Below are 24,516 nucleotides of genomic sequence, written 5' to 3' on the forward strand. Positions count from 1 at the left end.
AATAAAGAGAGCACAGGCAGAAAGAAGCAGATGTGCTCAGCAGCTACAGCCGAGCTCTTCCAGTTACCACAAACTCCCTCTGCTTTTACAACCAGCAGCTCTTATTAAATAAACAACTTCTGCCTTTTCTCTCAAGAGATGGAGAAAAAATGTCTACCAAAAATGAATTATTACGAAATATTTGCTTACTTGTTTTAAAAGTAGTTAGTTTTGCTTCTTTTTTCTCCCCTGACACTACATAAAACGCAAACACTGCAATAAAAAAATATAATCTTATTCCGTGGACACATATATTTTGTCCGGAAATAGAAAAGAGAGAAAACTGTTTTGAAACAAGCCAAAATAAAGTAAAGTAAAGTAAAGTAAAGAAAAGTAAAAATATCTGATCTATTGATTTTGACTCAAGTAAAAACTAGTATAATGTAGTATAAGATTATAATAATAATGTTGAAACAAGGCAAATCATTTAAATACACTAAATAAAGTAAAGTAAGTAACTTTTAAGTAAGTTAAGTCAAAACGCATGAATTCTACCCATGTTGAAACTAGTAAAATCATTTAGGTGAAAATCAAGTTATTGAAATCTACTCAGCTTGAAGTCAAATCATTTAGATACAAATAAAGTAAGTAATGTCAAAACAAGTGAAATGTACTAATGTTGAACAATTTCGATTATAACTAAAGTATCATTGAAGTAAAACTATCTAAATGAATGAAATCTACTCACATCTGTAATATTCACTAAAGCCTTTTTAACATGTGTTTGTTGTTATTGACCCCTCATAGTTCACAATGACTGTTTTACAAACCCTGGTTCCTGTCCGACTGCAACATGCCTGCCCCCCTCTGCCCCCCCTCCCGCCCCGCCCCGCCCTCTGCCCCGCCCTCTGCCCCCTACAGGGTTAACTCGCTGCTACGTCACCATGGGCTTGACCTCGACCCCATTTTGCGAAACACTGCAACTAAACATTTCATTAGGGTAGAATAGCGCTAGTGTCTGTCATAAATCTGCCCAATAGATAAGACCACCCCAGACACACATGCACAAAGTCTCTTTGAAAACTAATGGAGACAGATGAAGTTCAGCAAATCTGCTAATCACCTCCCAAAAGGATTAGCCCACAGGGAAGAGCCCAACGGCCCCACAGAGAGTAATACGCATCCGCTGATGACGGCTGATGTCATATATTGGGTTACTTTTCCACTGACTTGCCTCAAGGCTTAAGTCATGCTTCAGATGCTCCAGGTCGCTATGGCGAACTCTATTTACCAAGACCACACAAAAGGGCAAAGTGTGAATTATTGATGTCCAACACAAGCCAAAAATATGATATAATCAAGTGGTCATCATTATTTGATTATGCTCATAGGGCAGTATAGTTTCTCATAACTTCATATGTTATCTAGCTCTACTTAAAAAGAAGTTAGAAAAATAACATTCAAACAAAGTTTAATATAAAATTACCATGTAATTATTGTTAAATACAATATTTTAAAATTAGTCCGAAGAAATCGGAAATAGCAATTACACTTAGACTAAAAAAGTCTTTATTGATCCACAAGGGACTTTACTTGAACACAGCAGAAGTGGGACCAAGTCTCAAGTCCAAGTCAATGTGCCACAAGTCGGGGTCAAGCCCCAAGTTGTAGGCTTTTAAAATCCTTTTTTTTGGTAAATAATCCTACTTCCAGTATTTTCCAAAAATGTTATTTTTTTATCAAGTCGTTTCAAGTCCAGGTCGAGTCTCAACTTATTTTATCTAGTCAAGTCATCAAAATAATGACCCAAATCTGACTCCGAGTCCACATCTCTGGGGCCCAGCAGCTCACACTTTACTATAATAATACTCTGGTATATATTATAGCTACATGCTGCCATGTGTTACTGAAAACTGCATTCCATTTAATAACTGGCCAAACACATCTGACAAAAAAAGAGACTGTACATTTGAATAATTCAGTTGAAACTATAATATGGTACATACATACATACATATGGTTACAGCAATGATTTTTCTGTGTTCATCATTCAAAACCACTCAACTGCGTGACAGTCTTGTCTGCTCTTACATCAGCGACTTAAAACTCCAAAGTTCGTCTTGGGTCCTTCTTGACTATCTCGGCTTGAATCATTCATAATCCCTTTACGCACAATACTCCACTGATTTTCACACTTCTGCACTAAGCCAACGGTACATTCCCATCTTAAAACTGCTGATGAAAGATTGTCTTTTAACTTTTGCCTGTTTCTCCTCGCTCTCAGCCCCCATCACAGTGATTTAAAAAGTATCTTACTCCATTAATGCACATAAAATTGAAGTCATACAGAAATGTGTTGAAACTAATTAAATAATTTAGATATAAGCTAAATTAAATGTAGGAAAAATATCTATCAACTCAGATCTATAACAAACGCCTTCTTGAATGATTTGGGTCTTATATATAGACTGTGCATCATGTTCAAGGGCCCCACAAAACGCTAAGGGGCCCAAAGGTTGATGTATTTCAATAGATATGACAAAAATAAAATAATAATTGATCATTCAAATGTAAGAAGTTTACAATAAAAGGAAAATTAGCACAGGGTTTGCAGTTAAAGCTCAACATAAACTAGTGGCCCTCACGCTGCTTGCCTCGGGCCCCCACAAAGCTGCAAGCGGCCTTGTTAGTGAGTGGGAGAAGTGTGAGACGGTCATGTCAGCAGACTAACATGGAGGATCTGGAGATGGCAGTGGACATATGCAGGGAGACAATGTTGAAAACGCAGCCAGTGACAGGAGCGTTGGCTGAGCGGCAGATGGGGCGGCCATCTGTGGAGCTCACAACTTGTAGCTACATTGCAGTTTTATTTTTGTTCTGTGTCCTCCGTCTGTTTACCACATCCAGGAACAAGGAGAGGTTGAAACTGTAGTTAGAAAAGGAATTTGATTGGAACTGTTTAGTCAAGCATTCTGCAAAGAGTAGGCAGATGTTCCAGTGTCAGCAAGTTCTCGCTAAGTTTGGTTCCTGGGCTATTTATTGAAGCGTATGTATAAATAATTCAGTTAAAATCATTGTAATAATGTATGCTACTGTATGCCTGCCAGAAACAACTATTCCATGTGTAAATATGTACGGGCTAAAATAGCTAGCGGGCAAATAACTGAACATCCAATATAGTTATGCAAGAATGTAATTAACCAGTAGCATAGCATTTTAATAATTACCCATAGCCAAATCAAAAACGGTCACTGGCAAACTATCAGGACATATTTGTAACTGTCGACATAAAGGCCTCATTTTTTTTACCCCAAGACAGTTCTGACCATAAACATTCATAGACACAAAATGCTCCATCTCTTTGCTACGTCAAATTGAACGCTCCTTGGCATACTGTGGTGTAGCCGATCCCCGTATTAAAGCAAATCAAACTTTTATTGAATTATATTTATGTCATTTATATTGTCTCCTCACCAGTAACATGTAAAAGAGCAAGAATGTAAGCATGTAAGAACCAAATCATGAATCTCAACTTAAAGTCAGTTAGCCTTTAGCTCAGAGGCCACTTTTACATGCTAATTATCATCTAAAATAAAACACCAAAAGGTCTAAAGTCAACAGTGACTTTTATTGATGCTTTGGCCTCTCATAAATGTTGCTAAATGTTAAACGGAGCATGTCTCTGGTTCTGACAAGACCTGTTCAGCAAACCTGTCCTAACGCCCTTATCTTAACCAAACTGTGTGTTCCTAAACCTAAGCCTAACCTTCACCTGATTGTGACAAAATACAGTGTGAAAAATAGACTTTTGCTAGCATATCTGCCTATACAACGTAGCAACTTAAAGACAGTGAATGACATTATTACCTTGCTAGCTAAATTGTGCAAACAAGCGAAATCCTTTAAGATGTTACAAGAAACAAAAATCTGTATTTGTTTCTATATGCTAATTTGTTGATGAACTTATCTTCTTTATAATAAAAAAAAATATTATTAGTTTTGCTCGCACAGTTACATCAGGGATTTTCATTTGACTGTCAAACATAGAACTCTAGCCTACGCATTTGTTTATAATTACTGTATTTAGTAAGATTAGCTTGGACAAGAGTGCCACATTCACTTCTAGTCTTTCGAGTTGAAGACATTGCTTTGTGGTCAGTGGTTTCCTGTTACTCGTACTTTGTATCAGAAAACTGCCTCTGACCATTTGCACCATCTGCAGAGACAATAACCCCATAATCAATAAACACAAATGTCCTCGTTTCCATGTGCACCTTCCACCCCTGGCCTTCGCTCCAGGTCACGTCGTCTTTTCCATACGCTTCTCTGTCCGCGTCTGCGCTGGTGTCGCTACGTCTGACCTCTGGAGGGGGTCACCGGGCCACCCCCTCCCCGTTCACTGACCCAGTTTGCTCCCTGCGGCCGAAGGATTGACTCGGGATGCCTTACAACGACTGCCCCATGTCAACGCAAACAACCAGAGCCGTTGCGCCTCTCTGGTATGCCCATTGAGAGAGATATATAGCCTCCAAAACTAGATACTAAACGTACTTAAAGTCCCCCCAGAGACCCGGCGAGGGGAGAAGAGTCACCATGTGCGAAAAAGATAAACTTCCCACGGGGACTTGAAGGCAACACATGCAGTCGGTGGAGAAATAATGGGGAGGGAAAGAGGGTTAGCGCCTAATATAGATGTGAACTCCTACATGTTTGATGAAGACATTCAGGCGCCTTAATGCAGAAGACTGGCAAGAAACGTGGAGAAATTGAAGAGGTTCCAGTGAAGCGTGGCTGATGTGCTGAGTGCCTGTCGTGCGGTGTCCTCGTCTCCAGAGAATCTTCCAGGGGACACGGGAGGACCATTTTTGTGCGCTCGGAAATGTCTTGCAAAATTTACTTTTATGAGCTCTCAACCATGTTACAATGTGTTACAGTTGTAAATGTAGATAGATTTGATGGGATTTATTATTTTTTTCCTTCCAGCAAGTTTAAGTCTGACATCAGCAGCAAACTCATTCTGATGATTCCACAGCTCATTTAGTAGCTTTATGTTGTTTAAGACGAGACACTGCAGCCAAAAAATATTGTTTTTTCAGGGGGGGGGTTTGCAGTCAGTTGAAACAACATAATTGGCCAATTTGCACCTAAAGATGTTTTAGTATTTCATTTAGTCTAAGGTAATTGCGTCAAAATGCATTTTTTCCCATGTAGACATTGCTTGTTCCCTTTCGGGGTCGCGGGTGACTGGAGCCTATCCCAGTGACTTTGGGCCTTAGGCGGGGTACACCCTGGACAGTGGCCAACTCGTCGCAGGGCCAACACAGAGACATAGACATTACAGACAGTTCACTCTCACATTCATTAACTAGGGCCAATTTAGAGTTGCCAATTTTGCCTAACACATGCATGTCTTTGGACGGTGGGAGGAGCTGGAGAACCCGGAGAGAACCCACGGTAACACGGGGAGAACATGCAGACTCCACCCAGAGAGATCATGTGATGTTGGTCTTGTCCGGGAATCGAACCCGACAGGATTTTGACATATCAAATGAAGGATTTGTTGATATCATTTTTTTCAGTAGGAGCTAGTTTACTCAAATACTAAATAAGATGTCCAAAATAAATCATTTAACCTGGTTCAAGCTATGACCCAAAGACGTTCAATTTTTTAAATTTTACACATAAAATGCACCAAATTATATCCCCCCAGAAAATTACATTCTTACAGAGGCCATTTAGAATAGATTTTTCAACATTTTAGATGTGTTCCTATTCACCAGCAGTGTCTCGACTTAATTAGCTGTGCTGCTTTTTATCTTTTCAACATCATTCACTCTCTACTGTTTCCAGCAGAGGGCAACGGACACTTTGTAAAATGGGAAATACACGTCATAAGTGTCATGCATATTACAGTAGCACATCTCATTAACCTGTTCTTCTCTCTTCTCTAATCTCTCCAGACTTTGACTGCAGTGATCCTTTGGGGATGGAATCAGGCGAAATCACTTCGGACCAGATCATATCCTCCTCCGAGTACAACCCCAGCTGGGCCCCGGAGCGCTCTCGCCTCAACTACTACGAGAACGCGTGGACGCCGGCCGAAGACTCCAACAAGGAGTGGATCCAGGTGAGAAACCTTTGGAAATAGACACTTGAGTTGAGGTTTTACTGAATGAAGAGAATAATGGATTTGACTAAAATATATATATATATATATATATATATATATATATATATATATATATATATATATATATATATATATATCTACTACGAGTTAAACTTCTGATGGCGAAGGGAAAGAGAGGCTGAGGAGGCTGATGGTTCTTGGTGCTGCGGTGGAGATGCGGAGGGGAGAGAGAGTGCATTTAAATGAATAGCTTAAGCTGTGACGTGTCATTTGGCCTTGTCTTTTATTTTTAATACTCAACCAGACAAGTCTTAAGTAAATTAATCTTGCAGTGAAATATGACTGGCAGAGAGAGGCATTTTAGGATCTGGGGTAAACTGAGTGTGTACATTTTGTGTCTCTCCCATCTCATGAGTATTTTGTAACAGCAGCACAAAATCAGACCACTGTGCTCTGTCTGTCAGTCATGTGCAGAAGGGTTATTGGAAATTTGAACCATGTTATAACATTGTTCCCTCATCAAAAACACCTGTATTTAGCTTCATTCTGGGGTTTTTCTTCTTTTCCCCCCCCTCATTAAACCTGTTTATGAGGTTTTCTTCTCTGTTCCTTCTCTGAGCCTCAGAAAACACTTGATTTCAAATGTCTCAGGTTTGTGACGTCATAGGTAGAGGTCCGGAGGCCTCCTGTGCTGTTCTAGGTCTATAGTATTTAATTATAACTGCGTACTTGCCTGCTTTGTATGTCGGTACAAGCTAGCTTTTGTTTATTTCCCCATGGTAACTCCATCTACTGCCTGTAGACGATGCGCTTACACAAAATCCTGATGCAGTAATGCCCGATTGATAGAAAGTAATGAGGGGTTTGAGTACATACATTATTTTAAGTCTCAAGATCATGTGTAAAAGACCAATAACCAGACAAATAGTGCATAATATGAGTTGTTTGAATGCAACTTCCTTCCTTCACAGTTTGAAAATTGAATAATGCATCTTTAAGTGATATAAATGTTAATATAAACAGTAGAGAGCACATTATTCAAGAATGAAAAGTTATCTCGAAGTAAAAGTCATGGTAGCAGCAGCTGTGTGTGTTCAGAGGTGAGTCAGAGTGAAAAGTGTGAGAAGTGTCTGGGGCGGCCTGGACGCAGTAGGAGGCTTCTTAGTGTGTCCTGCAGCTCTCTCAGGCGCTCACACTTCTGTCATTACTCAGCCTGTACAGTCAGTGACAAAGCCCATCCATCCTCCTGGACCTCCGCTGCAGCTTACAGTGACAGTGAGTGACTCCAGCATCGTCCAACTGTCGACAACTACTAGAGTACTACTTTAGAACATGTTGCAGTATCATCACACGTAAGAAACATGATCAGGGACAATGTTGATTCTAAAGCAAATTTAAGAAACATTTGTGTGGACTATAGGTTATGTGTTATTATTTTCTTTGTGTTGTTTAAAGTAGTTTTTGCTGACTTAATAATGACATAAAGCAATATTGTTACTGTTAAGCTCCAAACCAAGAGTATAGGTCTTGCCGCAATTTTTAAATTATTTTAGAATTTCCATTTTGCATCAATAATACAAATGTATAAATTGCAGAATGATCTATACTTCACAATTTTCAAAATATTTAACAAAAGATATATATTACAATGTATTAGAATTAAATTTGCGATTTATGTTTTAGATTCTGGGTTTGGTTTACATTGAATATTATGAACAGATTTTGGAGCATTTACGTTTGACAGAAGATTCAAAAATACTTAAAGCAAGAATTCCACACGTTTTTTTGGGATAAAAGTACAGGATTTGCTGTTGTTTGCTGAGGATATTTCAGTAACTATAGTACCGTGACTGTAGCCTTACGATTTGAATATGATATACTCTTTTACATACAGACAAGAATAAATTAAAGAAATCTAGGTCTTCATTTTACCAAAAGGTTAAAGTCACATTTCCAGACCTAATCCTCACACCTCTAACCTCCTTTTCAACGCATCTCATCCACTGGTTTATGAACTCAGACGCTCCAGGTCTTGTAAATGCCTTCACTGTTGTTCCTTCTCCTTGTTTTTCTGCACTGCTCCTTCGCCCAAAAAAATTGGCCCCGCCTTTTTCCTCCAGGGATAAATAAAAGAACTGACCCCATGCCAAATATTTGCTCTGGGAGGGTCATAAGCAAGCTTTTTCCTTTATTATTGCAATGAAAATATTGTCCTTGGAGCCCTGGTTCCTCCCTCAGACTAATTCAATCAGCTGGAGTGTTTTGTGTGTCTTTTGGGTTTAACGGGTGGGAAAAAAGGGGCAGGTGAATTCCACATTGTCTAAAACAGGAACTTGTTCAAATAAATCCGGAAGAATTGTAACAATTTTTACAGTTTCCTATTCTAACACGGCTGTGTGGTTTTGACTAAAGTTAGGAAAAGCTATTGTCCATTGTCAAAATATTTTTACGACGAGAACAAGAATGTTTTGTGGACAAGCTGTTCTCCTCCTGTGTCTATGTGTGCTCAAGCCTAAAACAATCCTCCAGCTATGTGACCTCCAACATAGCTCCAGATCTGGAGAAGGGTCCCCAGGCCTGACGAGTCCCACTAGTAACATCCAAGGATTTAATCATTCTAATAATAAAGTTACAGGACACATATTAAGTTACATTTTTGGGGATTAAAATATTGCTTAAAGTTGCATTTCTCTGTATTCACTGGTCTCATTGACGCTGGTTCTCTCCCTCTAAACCTCAAGTTCAAGTTTTGATGGCATAAAGTAAACACCCAGTAGTCCAAAAGTCCGTAATTCATTCAGACTCATTATGAGCAGATCTGCCATCAAATTGCAATTAGCATGCAGGCTATATTGCTAAAATAGCTAGTTAAAAAAGAAGTTTAATGGCAGTTGCCGCTATTGGCTGCTATATGGGATGCTATAATCTAATCCAGATGAGGAAACACAGACTGATGTCACTTCTTTTGTATTATCTACAGACCTTAACAGTCCTGCCCACGACAAAATTAGCTTTGAAAAATTCTAATAGAGTTGTCCGGCACAGCAGAGGTGGTGCAAGTGGTAAATAATGTCCATAACAGATTTTAATTGAACTGAATAATTGCCGACCTGTTTTACCACCATTGACTGGCCTCTCCAAGCCAAAGCACCCCTTAAACCTTACCTCTGTCAGCACACATTACTGAAGCACCACAAATGATTTGCCGCCACTCCGACCCTCTCTGCCCTCTCCGTATTGATCATATCGTGGATTTGATTTGGCACTAAAATCCAAATTTCCAAGGATGGCCCAGCTTCTTTTCTCAATACTAATCCCATCAAAACACTCAAACGGCTCTTTTGTCTCGTATTCTAATTTCTCATTTCGAAACCCGGCGGAGGATCCAAGCGCAGCGGCCGTCCCATAATTTATGTTTTGTGATGAGAGAGACACACTTGACGACGCTCTCTCGAAATTGTTGAGGTCTAATTATCACAAGTGGTATTCAAAACGAGTGGAATTCTTCATAGCTGTTAAATTAGGGATGTCCACGCCGCTGCAACAAGCCAGAACTACACCGCGGCACGGACAAATCACCCTCGCACGCTGTCACATGCATAGTAATCGCTTCATTTTTTACTTTATGATCATTAGTGGCGGAGGCGAAGTAGCATTTTTCACAAAAGTCAGCGTGTTCAATTTGGGGTTCAATTTGTCTTAGTTATAGTTAAGCAGGACGAGTGCAATCCAGATTTGTTAGCAGATTATTCCTCATGGTGATAGACCTGTGCGATCCTGGTTTTGTCGTGGAGTAGTCCCCGTTTTAACCTGGTTTAGTTTGTTCCTGGTTTAGCACAGTTTTCGTACGTGATTTGTTTCAGCCTTGGTTTAGTCCAGGAGGAGTCTTGATTTAGGTCATGTTTTAGTTCTTCTTGTATGCAGTATTTTATGGTTTAGTGTTGAACTGGTCTTCATTGTTCAAGTTCTTCTTATTCCGCCGTGGTTCCATCCGTCGTTTTGCTCTGGGTTCAGCCTGGATTTACTGTCCTGAGTTAGTCCTGCTACAATTTCAGCTTTTTCCTTATTCATACGAGGTTTAGTCTCTGTTTTTAGTCTTGGTCCAATTCTTGTTTGGGCTGGGTTGGTCCTAAATTCAGTTTAGTCCTGGATTTAGTTCTGGTTTGATCTTGTTATAATCCCTAAATAGTCTTTTTTCATACATTAGTTGCAGTCTAATACTTGGGTTAGTCTTGGGCAGCTGAGATTTAGATCTTCCCAATGTTTTGCATGGATAAAAAGATAAAGGTGAAGTGTTTACAATGTATTTACTTTCCTCTGGTCAGTTATTTGCACCATATTTTCTGCTCTGACAAGATGTTTACAGAGCCAACAGTGCACACCAGCTTTTAAAGCAGTGAACAAGTCATGACCAAAATAATACAATTTAACTTTAGCCCTAAATTGCACATCCCATCAATAGCCTTCTTGTATGGGGCTGTAAACATGTTTACTTCGCTGCCAAAGTCACCATTGTTTGGCCTTCTCCCTCCTGCCCTCGATCCATTTAGCACAACAAGACAGAGCGCGAACTTGAACTTCTCAAGAGAAATGTTTTCATATAGTCACACAACTCAGCCTATTTGGAAAAAACGTCTTTACTACTAAGTCCTAGGGTTGCGCCTTCATTTAATTTCACTGCTCTGATCCTCGCTGTTCATCCTCTTAAAGCTTCAAAGAGAGAAAAAAAAAAACATGACTACATTTGGAGGGAGAGTACAAATGTTCAAGAGAATGTTGGGAGGGCTACAAAGGAGTGGTCGTCTCTGAAAGGCTGTTTTTGAAGGATTATTGGCTGCTCAAAGGACATCTGTCCATCTCCACACAGGCTGATTAATGACCTGGCTAACCCGGCACTCAATGCACAACCACAGCAATCTAATTACCCAAAGAGGGACGCACGGGCTTTCTTTCTCATCTCTCTTTCGCTCTATCCATCTTTTCATTTCATTCCGAGCCTAATGAGAGATGTGACAATCGTGGTGAGTCTGTACATGTGGTACATATACGGCATGACATACAAACAGATGTATAAAATGTAAGAAAACATGAAAATAATCATTTACCACTGTGATATGGACAGAGATCGGTATCGAACTATCGGTGTTGAGTATCGAATCTATAACTTAGTATTGAAATTAAGTTCAAAATGTTTGTACCAACATTATCGCATTTGACTTAAACGCTCCTGAAGTGGAATGGATAGATGGATACCTGTGACTAACAAGTATAAAAGAGATGGAGGACAGCTGCAATTTTGTTTTTTTAAAGGGAAATTGGAACAAATGGGATGGGTACAAAAAGAACAGACTGACTTCTCTCTGTGTCTGGTTCTATTTAACTTCTCTATGTTTTTCTTTGTTTTGATGAATTATAAAACAATAGAAAGGAAAAGAAATAAAAAAATCCTGTTAAAGCCATCAGATTTCAATCTCACTGAAACCCGGTTGGCAGCCTGTGGTATAAGTGGACGAAACAACTCATATCTTTGCAGTTTTAACGCTAAACAAATACATTAACATTATTAAAACAGTAACCCCAACCCCAATTAAAATCTAACAAATATTGATAAAGCTACTGTAAAAAACACATCAACAACCACATTATTTCCGTTCAAATTATCCTCTCCATTTTGTCCAATTGACAAACTGCAACACTCATTCATAATAAATGAGCATTTACCTCCCGACTGGACTGTCTTTGCTTTATGAACTTTGCACGCCGGGTAAATTCAAGTCCACATTTGCCCCTGGTGGCTAGAAACTCTATATATGGGGTTCCACAGGGGACAATTCTGGGGCCGATTGACATAATGTTTGGAATGGCTTTCAGAAAATGGCAGACAGGATATGACTGCATGGGAGACTCTGGTTGACGCTGGGAACGCTATAGCTAGCCTTGAGTGTGTCTGTCCTGGGCCATTGATCGCACGTGCATGAATAATTTACCGCGTCTTTGAGAGAAGCCGACTGTCAATACCTGAAAGCCTCTTTAGCCAGTAATATACAGTAGCGATATTCCATATGGCTGAGCGGAGATAGCAGTTCTCGCCTGATTTCGCACTCGCCTTCCTATCTATAATTTAGCTGCAATGGCTCCTGTCATTATCTTCAATCTTCTTTCTTGCCAATGAGCAGTACATATGCTTCATGGTGGATTAGTCTGTCAGCCTGCACATGTTATCAGCGTCAGGTTGTCATAGAGAGGCAAAATTGTTTAAGGATGAGACTAGCCAAACTTTGTATTATTTAGGAAAGAAAATAGCTAGTAAAAAAAAATAGAAGGTAAATGTATATAAGCATATGTTAAGTGCAGAAGAAAACATAAAACATAGCATAGCAGAAGCAAAAGATATTGAGGGAAATGTATTTGAGTAATTACTTTTATTTGTGAATGTTTAGTTGCCCTCTTTTTGTCCTAATCTTTTATTAATGCTTCTTTTGTCTTCTGTGACCGTCAACTTTTGTCCGCCCTGAAACATGAAAGACAAAAGAATGTCCGTGTTTGTTTACCTAGCGCTCTAATTTGTCCTGATGCTAATCTCAAGGTTAAGCCCACCACTGACAGAGAGCAACTTCCTTTTTTGTGGAGGAACATGGAAAGAGTGAAACCTGGCGCACTTAGCAAAGATAACAAGTCTAGCCGTGCCGTTCCGACCAGCCAAACAACCACTAATTGCAGACTTCCTCATGGAAAACGCCACTTCAGCCGCCGCTATGTTTACCTAGCACATGCTAACACAGCCCGCTAAGCCTTACCATACATATCCTGTTTTTCCTTCTCATGTGAGTATGCTACCAATTTGCCCCCAAAAAATGCAGAAATAGCTTTCTTCTTTTGCTATTTACTCGCTTTTGATCCATTTCCAAACTCATGTGATAAACAATGACAATATGGAATACGCTGTAATTGCTGTAATTTGACAAACATAATACACAAGTCCATGCAGTTGCTGATGATTCTTTCATATTTTCTTTAAAGTAATTTTTACATTACAAAACTAAAATATTCAAAGCAAATATAATCATCCTAATGTTTTTGTCATGATTATGTCACAATTCTGTTATTCAATTTGGGCAGATAAGTAAAATGTAATAGTGTTGTAGCATTTAATAAGTAAGAAAAGTAGTGGGAGCAACAGTAGTGACCTTCGTAAGTCTTTGCCTTCTGACCAGAGGGTAGTCAGTTCAAATCTTTCTAGGTGCACATTCTACTTTTGTGTCCCGGGGCAAGACACTTCAACCATATTGCCCACTCTACTAACCACAAGTAGAGCAAGTGTTAAGTCCCAAGTCCAACTGTGACAAGTCAGAGTCCAAGAGTTTTAAGTCAATATTTCCAAATACAGCTCATATTTTTACCAATATATAGAGTTTTTAAGAATTCTCCTTCTAGAAATTGAAGTAAAATACATAAATTGTTTAGAGAAGAGTTTTCAAATCCAAGTCAAGTCCCAAGTCGTGGTCCATTCTATCAAGTCAAATCTCAAGCCATCAAAATAATGACACCCCTCTGATAGTAACAGTCAAATCATGTGAAAGTAGAAGCAGGAAAATGAAATAATAATACCAGAAACAGTAGAAGTAACAGTAAATTATGTTTGACTGCCTTTGTCTTAATATTTTCTAACTTTCCGACCCCTTATATAGCAGCACACAGTGATGACGAGTAATTACATCTCAGAATACGGTAATTATCCGTCGTTGATGAAGCTGGAGGCTAATGTGCAGTGGCTGGCAGGGGTCCCCCGATGACATCATCAGTGGTGGACGTACTGATGGAAACAATGGCGTCCGACGATGCCCAGGCGCGGCTCTGAATGGGAAAATCAATGCGAGGAGAGGCATCCACACATGAGCGGGGCAGGCTGAAAAAAGACCTGTGGAAATCGAACACCGGGGGATAAAGTGATGCAATAAAACCAGACGACGGCGTTTTTAGGCCGGAAAACGTTCCGCTTAGTGCAGACGTCTATTAAGTCTCATTGAATTCCAAGGCAGTAGGTGGTGATCTAAAAATGGATTTATATTCTAAAAAAAAAAATACAACAACAACAACTTTGAATTTAAAAAGTAGTGACCCAAGAAATTATTCAAGTAAGATTTTCTTTTATTAGTTTAATAGTGTTTCAATGAGGCCAATGGACTATTTAGATTTGCCCCAAACAGCAAAATCCTAGAGTTTGATAAGCAGACAATACATAGTATTTGTATGAGATGTATATCAAATCAAATCAATTTATTTTTGTAAGGCCCAAAATCACAACAACAGTTGCCTCTGAGGGCCACAGGGAGAAATGAATCAACAATGTCTGTGGTGGCGATGAAGTCAGACAATGTCTGTGGTGGCGAGGGACGATGTCCCAGGGTCCTCTGTCCTTAGACTCTCCTTCTCGGCCAGGAAAAACTACAAATATAATATACTGATGATAACACACACATTCATGTATTGTTTAAAATCTTATATTGTCAAACTATTTCACAATGTAAATGTTAGTATAATTGTACCAGCCAATGCACCAGCCGACACTGCCTTTTATTTAACTACATCTAAATTAACATGAATAAATCATGAACTGAGACTTAATCCATAATGAACAAATAGTTTATTAATAACAATTCAAGCTTAGTAACTACTTAATTAATACACATGCCTTTAAATATGTAGTTAAGCTTTAATTAAGTCTTTGTTCATGCTTTATTAAGCCTAGTTATTAGAAAGTGTCCAACTATGACAACTTCTGAAAGAAATGTATTGAGTTAAACTTTATTTCAGTGGTCCAAACCATAAAAAAACTGTAAATTAATCATCAAAACCTGAAGTGTGCATGTTCAATTCACCCTTTAAACTGTCAGTAGTTTAGAATAGTCAGTAGTAGAAGTTCACTAAGGACTGAAAAGAGGAAACTCTGGTAATGATTGTAGAAAACGTTGACTTGGCCTTGTCTTGTGAAGTGTGTGTGACGGGACAGCTGGAGACAGAGGGAGGAAACGTTCAGAGGATACGTCTAAATAGTCTCTTTTCCTTTGTGTGAGTCATCCTTAAGACTGAGTGTGTTTGTGCCCACCGGCGTCACATGACTAAGGCTGAGTAATGACTATGAGAGCATGAAGAGTGCATGACCCGTGGGTATGTCACGTCTGGACTCTACGCCGCGATGCCATATTAGGTTAGATAGTATGAATGAATGGCCTCGTGGATATGTAAGGATAGTTTTAGAACGCTTTAGTCATTTGTCGTTGTAGTTTTTGTATTGAATACTTGAATACATAAATGTGAATTAATGAAAGTATAAGCGCATGTAGACACAATGCTACTATCAATGTTGGCAGAAGCAGATTGTACTGTATGTTTGCCTTCAAATGGGAGGGTAGCCAGTTCAAACCTTGTAAAATACATGTGGTCGTCATATCAACGGGAAAGACACTTCACCCCTTTTGTCAATAATACAATAAAAACATTAGCAATGTAATGTATCTATTTATATGTAAGATAAAGAGACAAAACTAACTTAATTTAGCCTTTATTGACTGTGCACACGATTATGTCATTGTTTTTCCAGCAGAGGGCGTATGGACTGGAATGGAGCAGTTTAAATTAGGCGTGTAACAATTGGACATGATTTACATTTATGACAAAGACATTGAGGAACATTTGATCTTCTGATAATTTATTTAAAAGGTTATTTATTCAGACCAGAGTCTTGTTTGTTTACCTGACAGAGTGTTACTTTTTAAAAATATGCATAATATTACTTTTTCTAAATTTAAAAGTTAAACACAAACAATGCATAATACACAAATATAAAGAGATTAGATACATTGAATACTTCAAAGACTAGATACTAACAAGTGAACAAGGGAGAAGAGATTAAACGTTATACTCAGATACTCAGAAGAAAATATACATTTACAGCATGCTAACATTTTGTTTTTGTTTATTTCATTCATGGTGACAATTTAATGGTTTAGTTATAGAGGAAATGTCTGCCTTTGAATCAAGTTTCTGGCCTGTAGGAAAAAAAAGTTTGCAATCAATTCAAATTGAGAGTTTTGAGGAGCACTTCCTGGAGAAGGCGGACCTCACTTCATGACATCACCAGATACAATAGAGCATTTTGACCTCTTAAGAAGGAGTCGGGTTAAATGTGTAGAAATCAACTCAAACTCATGAATAAAACTAAACAACTTGGATGAGGAATCAAACTAATTACAATGTTAAAAGCTACAAAATAGTATAACAGCCTTAGCCGTACCTGCGTTTCCCTGCTCTTTAAGCACAGGATGATCATTGAAACATTTGCATAATTTAACTTTCGGAAGAGTGTCACTGGGCTAAAAATAACCCGGTGTGTCGGATGAATATTGTGATGAATGGAAGGTCTTTGGCGCGGCGCATAGGTCCGCTAGCATTTCCGCTAATACAATTTTCATGAAAGAGGAATTAATTACGCTTTCAGGTAATGGAGCGAACTACAGTAAAACGGAGAACAGATGCTTGGCTTTTTTGTGCTTTTTTTTTGCTTTTTTCAATCTGGCGCCAACCACGTTATTCCGTCAACCCCGTAGCATCGCCGATTAGTGGCTGTCACTCGCGCACCTTACACGCTGTCGGCTGCGGGCTAATTTCCATTTTTTCCCCCCACATTTCCATACAGAGAGCATTATTATGATGAATTATCTTCCATCTATTATCTCCGCAGGTTCTTAAAGCCAGATTTATAGGTTCATAACGCACCTTTATTGCAATAAAAGCAATATAGAAAGAAATCATCATCTGGTATTATTACGTTTATGGCTCCATATACTCCAGTGCGTTCATCTTCTTTCTGTTATTGCCAATGAGGGATAAAAGTGGTGTAGGAGCAAAGAATGGCTGCTATGGGCTTTAGGTGGGTGTACTCCAGGACAATAGGATTACTACTGGTTTTAGATAAGTTACTAATATAGAGTCTTTGAAACGCCATGTCATCAGAATGGTCAAAATGCCGGAATGAAGGCAAAAGTGATTAGTAGTAGTAGTAGTAGTAGCCAGGGCCGGCCCAAGTCTTCAGGGGGCCCTAAGCGAAAACATTTTTGGGGGCCCCTCACCACGTCATCAGAATCAGTTTTATTGCCATTGTCAGTGAACAATTCACATATGGGAACTTTCTTCAACGCAAACAAAGCGTACCAAAACTCCAGGGCATATGTTTGCCAGTTAGTTTATTCTCAACACCTCACAAGCTCAAATATTGATAACTTAAATCCCACAATGCAACTTGGTATTCCGCTGACATCACCTCTACTCCCTGTACAAATAACACACGTCCCAGATATGTTTTTGGGCGTATTTGTGGGCGTTAAGGGTCTACAGCCACATTAGCACATTAGCAGTTTAAATTAAGTAGAAATTTTCAGACCTTTTTTGGGTCTTCTGCTGCATTTTAATGTGGTCCAACCGGCTAAAGTAAGAGTAAAATGTTGAGGTTGTAATGCTATAAAATGATGATGTGATGAAACTGTGCCAGGAGAAAATGACTAAAGCCAGTTATTAATACATTAGTGTACTTAATTACTCAATACAATATTGGCTATGAAAAATAATTATGGTCAAATTGATTCATTTTAACTGAAAATGTAAAAGTAATAGTTATCCTTACTAATTTATCTTTTACTGCTCCCAACTGTTCCTTCTTGCTAAAGTGACAAAACAAGTTATATTAAATTAAACAAATGGCATAAGCGTTGCTTGATTAACAATTAACACTGATAAAACAGTGCAAACATGTTATTCCCAGAGAATGAACAGAACTAGAAGTGAAGGTCCAAACCTAGCTATAGTGAAGAGACTGCGTTTCTGCAGCTTTGCCACTTTTGTATAAAAATATATAGTATTATTCTATAACAGACGTAATTATAATATGTCTGGTTATTTTTCACTATCAATTTATTATAATTTATAACAAATAGTCTAATGATGCTTTTTAAATAAATTGAAATGTTTTATTGCTCTATTAAAAGTGAATTACAATATAAATGTTTGTTCTGATCGGAACATCACACACTGGACTCCTGCATGAAACAATGCTGCGATGTGATTGGCTGATGGACCTTACACGCATAAACCTTTACGTTCCTCTCATTGCACTTTAAGAAGTCAAACAGACATCACGAGTCACGATTGATCTCACACATGGTGATGTGAGAGAGAGGGACGCAAACTCAAACCCGCTCATCTCTAACTGAGGCTGCACAGGGGCCCGGGACAGGGGCCCGGGGGCCCGGGACAGGGCCGCACACTGTTCACTCCAAAGTTTCACGTCAGAGGTTCTGGACAAGACGGCGCTCGTCTGGACCGGATCTCCGCCTCTTAGTGACCCGGGCCATAGACGCCCCTCACCGGCCTCACCTGCAGCTAACACTACGGGGCTGGTGTAAATGTTAAGCTCATTATCTTTCATTCAGACATATTATTGTGCGCGGGGCAGAGCTCTCGTCTCCTCCAGCCTGAGCGAACTAACGTGACAGAATTGTGTTGTTTCAAACAGCAGCATTAACCAACTCTTTGTAAGAGAAGTTCAATACCTGGAGAGTGTTGTTGAGTTTGCAGTTTCTTTACATCGTCAAGAAGTTTCTTCTTTCGTTTTTCGGCATCGGGGGGATATATTCCTCTGGACATGAGGACCACGTTGTGTTGTGTTTATGTTTTGCTCTTGTTCTCCTCGCGCACAATGAAGTTGCACAATCAGAGCAGGTTTGGTGTCTTGGTTGCCAGATTGTCATTACAAATAAATGCGGTTTGTGCGTTATGTTACCGCTGTGTGCGCTGCCGCGCCAGCAGCGCTACTACACCAGTGGCGCACGCTGCGCTTGCACTTCGCATAAGACGGGTTGCCAGATTGGGGGCCCTATTAAAGCCTCGGGGCCCTACGCGGCTGCTTAGTTCGCTTATAGGCTGGGCCGGCCCTGGTAGTAGCAGTAGTAGTAGTAGTAATAGTAGCAATAGCAGTAGTAGTAGTAGTAGTAGTAGTAGTAGTAGTAGTAGTAGTAGTAGTAGTAGTAGTAGTAGTAGTAGTAGAAGTATCTTATAATCACTACACTTTTAATATCCTTGAACAAAGTTTTTCAATTGGTCATAATGAACAACTTGTTTATGAGCTACTGAGTTACTGAGCCGGCATCATTCTTTATAAACCATTTGTTTATTATAAATTAAGTCTTTGTCAGTGCTTTATTAAATTGTATTGTATTTTACAGCGGTGTTGTTTTATAGCACTTTGAAATGGCAGCAGTAAAAGCTTTAGTAATAGTTGCATGGTACTAGAAATGGGAGTATCAGAGTACAGAAGTAGCGGTTGTGGTTGCATCAGTACTTATTGTTTTTGGAGTTCCATGGAAATATACAATTCAAATCAGTTATTCAAAGTAAATTGTATTATTATTACCATTACTATACTTGATCCAGTACAAATGATACACAGTAATATCACAGATGCTTAACAGACATTCCAGAGTAAATGGTCACAAAAATGCAGCTTGAGTAATGAATAATTCATGTCTTCAAATTGTATTCAGTTGCATAAATAGAAGCGTTGGTATAATTTTTCATCATCGCCCCTTAATGTCTTCCAGTTCTTTCTTTTGGGAGTTTTGTTTTTTCATCTGATGGTGGAATGTTGTTCTATCCGCTCCTGTAATTGTAGTACGTTCTGGCTATTAAAGTTTATTTAGCACTTTTCTCGTGGTACAGTTTTACTTCAGTAATATTTGTAATATCAGTGGTTGTACAAATGACAGTATCAATCAGTCATTTATTCAGCAACACTTCACAGCAGGAGTAGAAGTAGTAGAAGTAGTAGGAGTAGTAGGAGTAGTAGAAGTAGTAGAAGTAGTAGAAGTAGTAGAAGTAGTAGAAGTAGTAGGAGTAGTAGTAGTCGGGGTAGTTGTAGTAGTAGCAGTTGTCACAATACTAACTTGATTTCACTACAAAGAAATTAAACTCGATACTCAGTCGCAATATACCAGTATACATATATTTTAAAGAGTTTTTTGGCCCGTAGGCTTCATAAGACAGGACAGTTTCTGGTGAAATGGGGATGAAAGAGAAGGGAGGACATGCAGTAAATTGTCAGAGCAATATATCATAACAAAATCAGAACATTAAACACACCCAGAACCAAATGTTGAACTTTTAGGGAGTCGCCTTTCGTTATGTTCCCATGTCGTCTTTTACTAAATATGATTCAAATCAAGATAATAAAAAATCTGGTCAAGAAAGGGACAATTTTCTCATATTTATGTGATTTTTATTCATTTCATTTTCAGTACATGCTCAAATGTGTCTCTAATTCCAATACTACCTAAGTATCAATTAGTATCTGCTTTCCGATACTTTTGACAACCCGCAATAGTATTAATAGTAGTAGTAGCAACAGCAGGATATGTACAGATATATGTATTATTCATTTTAAAGTACTCAACAGAAATACTTATGTCAGTGCCTTCAAAATACTTAGCTGTTTTAGGTAATAAATGCCCAAATCATGACTTTCTATCCTAGACTAGCAGCAGCAGAAGAGTATTAGGAGTCTATCACGCAATGGATTTTTTAAGTATTCACAAAACTTTTCTCTTTTTTTTCTTGCTGAGTAACTGCTTCTCCTGCAACTCAATTAGGAGCCAATCAAGCGTGTGGCAGAGATAGAGGCTCGCGCTGTTCTTTTCCTTGTTTCCTCAGAGTTCCTCCCAAACCGTGTGGCCGACTCAGACTGTAATAACACATAGAGCTACCGTCATATTATCTCTGCAACAACAACTAATACATCCTGGACTTTGTTGTAGTATTATTATGTATGAGTATTTCTGTTGTTTACTGTCATGGTCATTTCTTTAGCTGTTCCCTTAAGGCTTTACAATCAATACACAATGAATACCCCACATAACCTTTTACTGAAGTACTTACTAAGCCTGCATCATGCTTTGTCAATGTTTTGTTCAATATTAATTAAGTTATTATATAAGTTAATTTGTTCATGCTTTATTAAGGCTTATTCTGTTTTTTATAAAGTGGTACCAATATCATTTATGGCCAAAGTTTCTAAGGTTTTATAGCAGACTATGTTTAACGGGATTGTTTGTGGTTCATTTCCTGATCGAGCCAAACGTGTTAAAGGCACATTGTGTAACTTTTCTAGTGGAGAAGTTATGGATTTGTCTGGAATGTTCCAAACGTATTTGTTTACTGTATGTATTAATTACATGTATTATTGCTCAACTTAAAAAACATACATTATTTGTGGTACATTTACATGACCTGGAAAAAAGTCAGATAACTAGAATAATCAGATTACCCTATCAGATTTCTGGGTGCATTATGTGTCAAAGAGAAATCAGATAATCAAAAGGTTTTTAATTATCAAGTGTTGATTATTAGTGTTTTTGTTTTGTTTTTTTCTGCGCTTTTTTCAGTTAATTTGTGGATTTTTAGAATAACTGTTGCATTTGGCATTCAAAATACAATTAATCTTTTAATAACTTTTCAAACTTGATCAAATTCTCTTTTTCATTTATATCCGCCACATGTGTTTTATAGCATTTGTTTTCTAGTCAAAACCTGCATAGGTGGAAGAAACAGAATTAAATCAGAAATAAATCTGCTTTATACATGTCATTTTAACAGTCTGAACACCCCATCAGATAATTATACCACTTTGCATGTGCACGGTGAGCGGGTCGCCTCTCCACAGAGCTGACCTGTACCACATCAGTATCATTAAATGCGGTGGGCTCGAGGCAGATCCATCACCTTTCTTTGAGTTTTACCAAATCATTAAGCTATACCACAGCTGCCCTGGGGCATGCTGATGGAAATGTGGTTGCCATGCTCATACAAAGGCACGGCGGGTGTCTTGTGTGTCTTGCTCAAGGACACAACAACACTTTGCATTGCCATTAATAAGGATTAGATAATATAGCTCTGGAAATAGCTTCTTTCCAAATCTCATGTAAGTAGATCAGGCGTATCTTCCACTCGTAATCATGATGTTTGTTTTGCGCTGCGGTCCATGTGGTGTGGACTGGACTTTCTCTTCACAGCCCGGCCCGCCTGACCCCCCCGCTCTGCCATGAGCTCCACCCGGGCCGGCTGCATTGTGCCTCTAACAAGCGCACATTAATAAATCATGGCTCGCTCATTAGGCCGGCCCTGTTATCATGGCCCGCCTGTGAAATTGATCCAGTCTCCTCAGCCAACGCGAACCCGGGGCTATGTCCTTCACTCGGGACCCTCAGCGGAGTCAGAAGAGTGCCGTGTTTTCATCGCGTCTGCCAAAGTGCAACCCGACGCCGCACACAAATGAATTTGCAATGTCAAAACGTCTGAGCATCACAGGGCCAGCGTTTTCAAGGCCGCAGTCAGGCAACATGCAGCTAAATCTGACAAGAGAACTCTGTGATTGATTAGGTTTTACAAAAGATTAAAAATGAAATAAAAAGTTGGCAGTAACAAAGCGACAGAGCTCGTTGGCATGGTGCCGCTCACCCTAAGGCAAGAGTTGGTTGGTGCTGGATATTAAAGCGAGGGTACCCAACATTTTTGCCTCATAATTAGATCATTCTGTTTCCACCCCAGAAAGTGTATAGTAAAAGCAGAACTCTACACACTGTCGTTGTCTAATTATTAAACATTTTATCTTTTCAAACATCTTCACCCTACCGCGAGAAGGTTGGTTGGTGCTGGATATTAAAGCAAGGGTACCATAAATGTTTGCCTCATAATTAGTCAATTCTGTGCCCACACCAGAATGTGTATTGTAAAAGCAGAACTGTCTTCATCTAATTATTAAAAGATTTTATCATCATTGTAAGCCAGCGCCCTGTGAGTCACTATATGATGCTCTGGACGCTTTGGGATGAGAGCTGATTGGCTGTTTAAGGATATCACCTTGCTTCACTTTTGTGTCTGAGAAAGTCGATCTAAAGTTGTGCTTGCTGCCAAAAGAAATCGATGCGTGTCAGTACTAGTGACGTGCAAAAGGATTTCTGAGAGCCAGGAAAGAGTTAGAAAGGTTTAAATACCATCTTCCTTATTTCACTGTTAGAAAATGAGGTACTACCACTTTAAGTATGGGACAATTACTGTAATGGTTATAATTAATGAAGATTAGTGTTTGGAAAATGGTAGGAAACGTTAGGGTTTTAGTCACGTTTAGGAACCTGGTTATGGCTAAGTTCATGTATATCACTCTAAAGTTGTGGAAGTAGTAGTAGTAGTTTGAGTGGTTGCAGTAATTGTAATGGAAGCAATTGTAGATATATTTGTAGTAATAGTATTTCTGACTGAACCTAATCCTTCTGTACTTATGATCAAGATCCTGGCTCAGATCCGGATACAATAAAATGTCATATTTGCATAACTGCGCTTAACTGCCTCTCTTGAGCATTCATACACAATGTTGGCAGACACATGGAGACAAACTGTGCCTTGCCCAAGGACACGGCGACATTGACTCTGGACAGGTGCCAGGCTGTTTGCATAAATTGCAGATGCATCAGTGCCGTCCAGCAAAACGGGCAGTTAAAGCAGTTGTAGTAGTCTTAGAAGTATTGGTAGAGTATTTTAACTTGAGACCAGCTTTTCCAGGACTTTTCCCTCTTCCTCTCTGCCCTCTCAACTTCTTCATTCACATCTGTTTCTGTCCTTTTTTCTCGGTGGAAATGGATTTGCGAAACAGGAATGACCGCTGCTGCACGCTTCAAACTCCTGGCTCAGTTCATTTAATATGGCCAACAAGAGGATAAGCAGACAACAGACTGATGATGGAGAATACTTAAACTGTATAAGACGTAAAATAATCTGTTTTAAAAGGCCGTTTCCTTGCCACAAGATTGCATGGTTATGGCCAACAGCGGTATTTTCAGATGTTTTAACATTTTAGCAATGAAATAGCTCTCCTCGGGTTCAAATTGGACACTGTAAATCTGTAATATAGGCATATATGTACGGAACATGCCTAGCACTCAATTACAGTGGTTTGTAGACATGCTATATGCAATATATTTCAGTTAAATGGATGTAAGTGGCACGATGTAGAGTTGAGTTACCATGGTACAAGTTGTCTGGAGATGTAGGCTGCATGATGTATTTAGTTTAGACTCAGTTTATTCCTGATTTACTACAGGTTTTGAGTGCATTCCTGTTGCTAATTGTGTATATTTTTTAAGCTAGGAACTACATACATACATATACATTTTTGGTTGACATTTTTTGTGGCTTTCTTTCTCACACATTGCACACTCCCTGCATTAAATCTCACATGCCGCGATTCTTCATGTTGACTTGGTAATCCGTACCATCTCTGCTATCCCTTACCACAGCGCGCTAACATT

General features: G+C 39.0%; 1 protein-coding gene across 2 annotated transcripts in view; it reads left to right on the forward strand.

The window, feature by feature from the left end:
- The window catches only part of LOC140364814 (neuropilin-1a-like), a 123,522-nt gene that overhangs the window by 63,226 nt on the left and 35,780 nt on the right, over positions 1 to 24,516 (forward strand). For both annotated transcript variants that reach the window (XM_072451185.1, XM_072451186.1), the window contains exon 6: positions 5,940 to 6,106. In XM_072451185.1, coding sequence (XP_072307286.1) covers positions 5,940 to 6,106 — 167 coding nt within the window. The remainder of the gene's footprint in view (positions 1 to 5,939; positions 6,107 to 24,516) is intronic.

The sequence above is a fragment of the Eucyclogobius newberryi genome, unplaced genomic scaffold (assembly GCF_026437365.1).
Source record: "Eucyclogobius newberryi isolate DKJ021-1_F unplaced genomic scaffold, fEucNew1.0.hap1 SCAF_18, whole genome shotgun sequence".
Taxonomy (NCBI): Eukaryota; Metazoa; Chordata; class Actinopteri; order Gobiiformes; family Gobiidae; genus Eucyclogobius; species Eucyclogobius newberryi.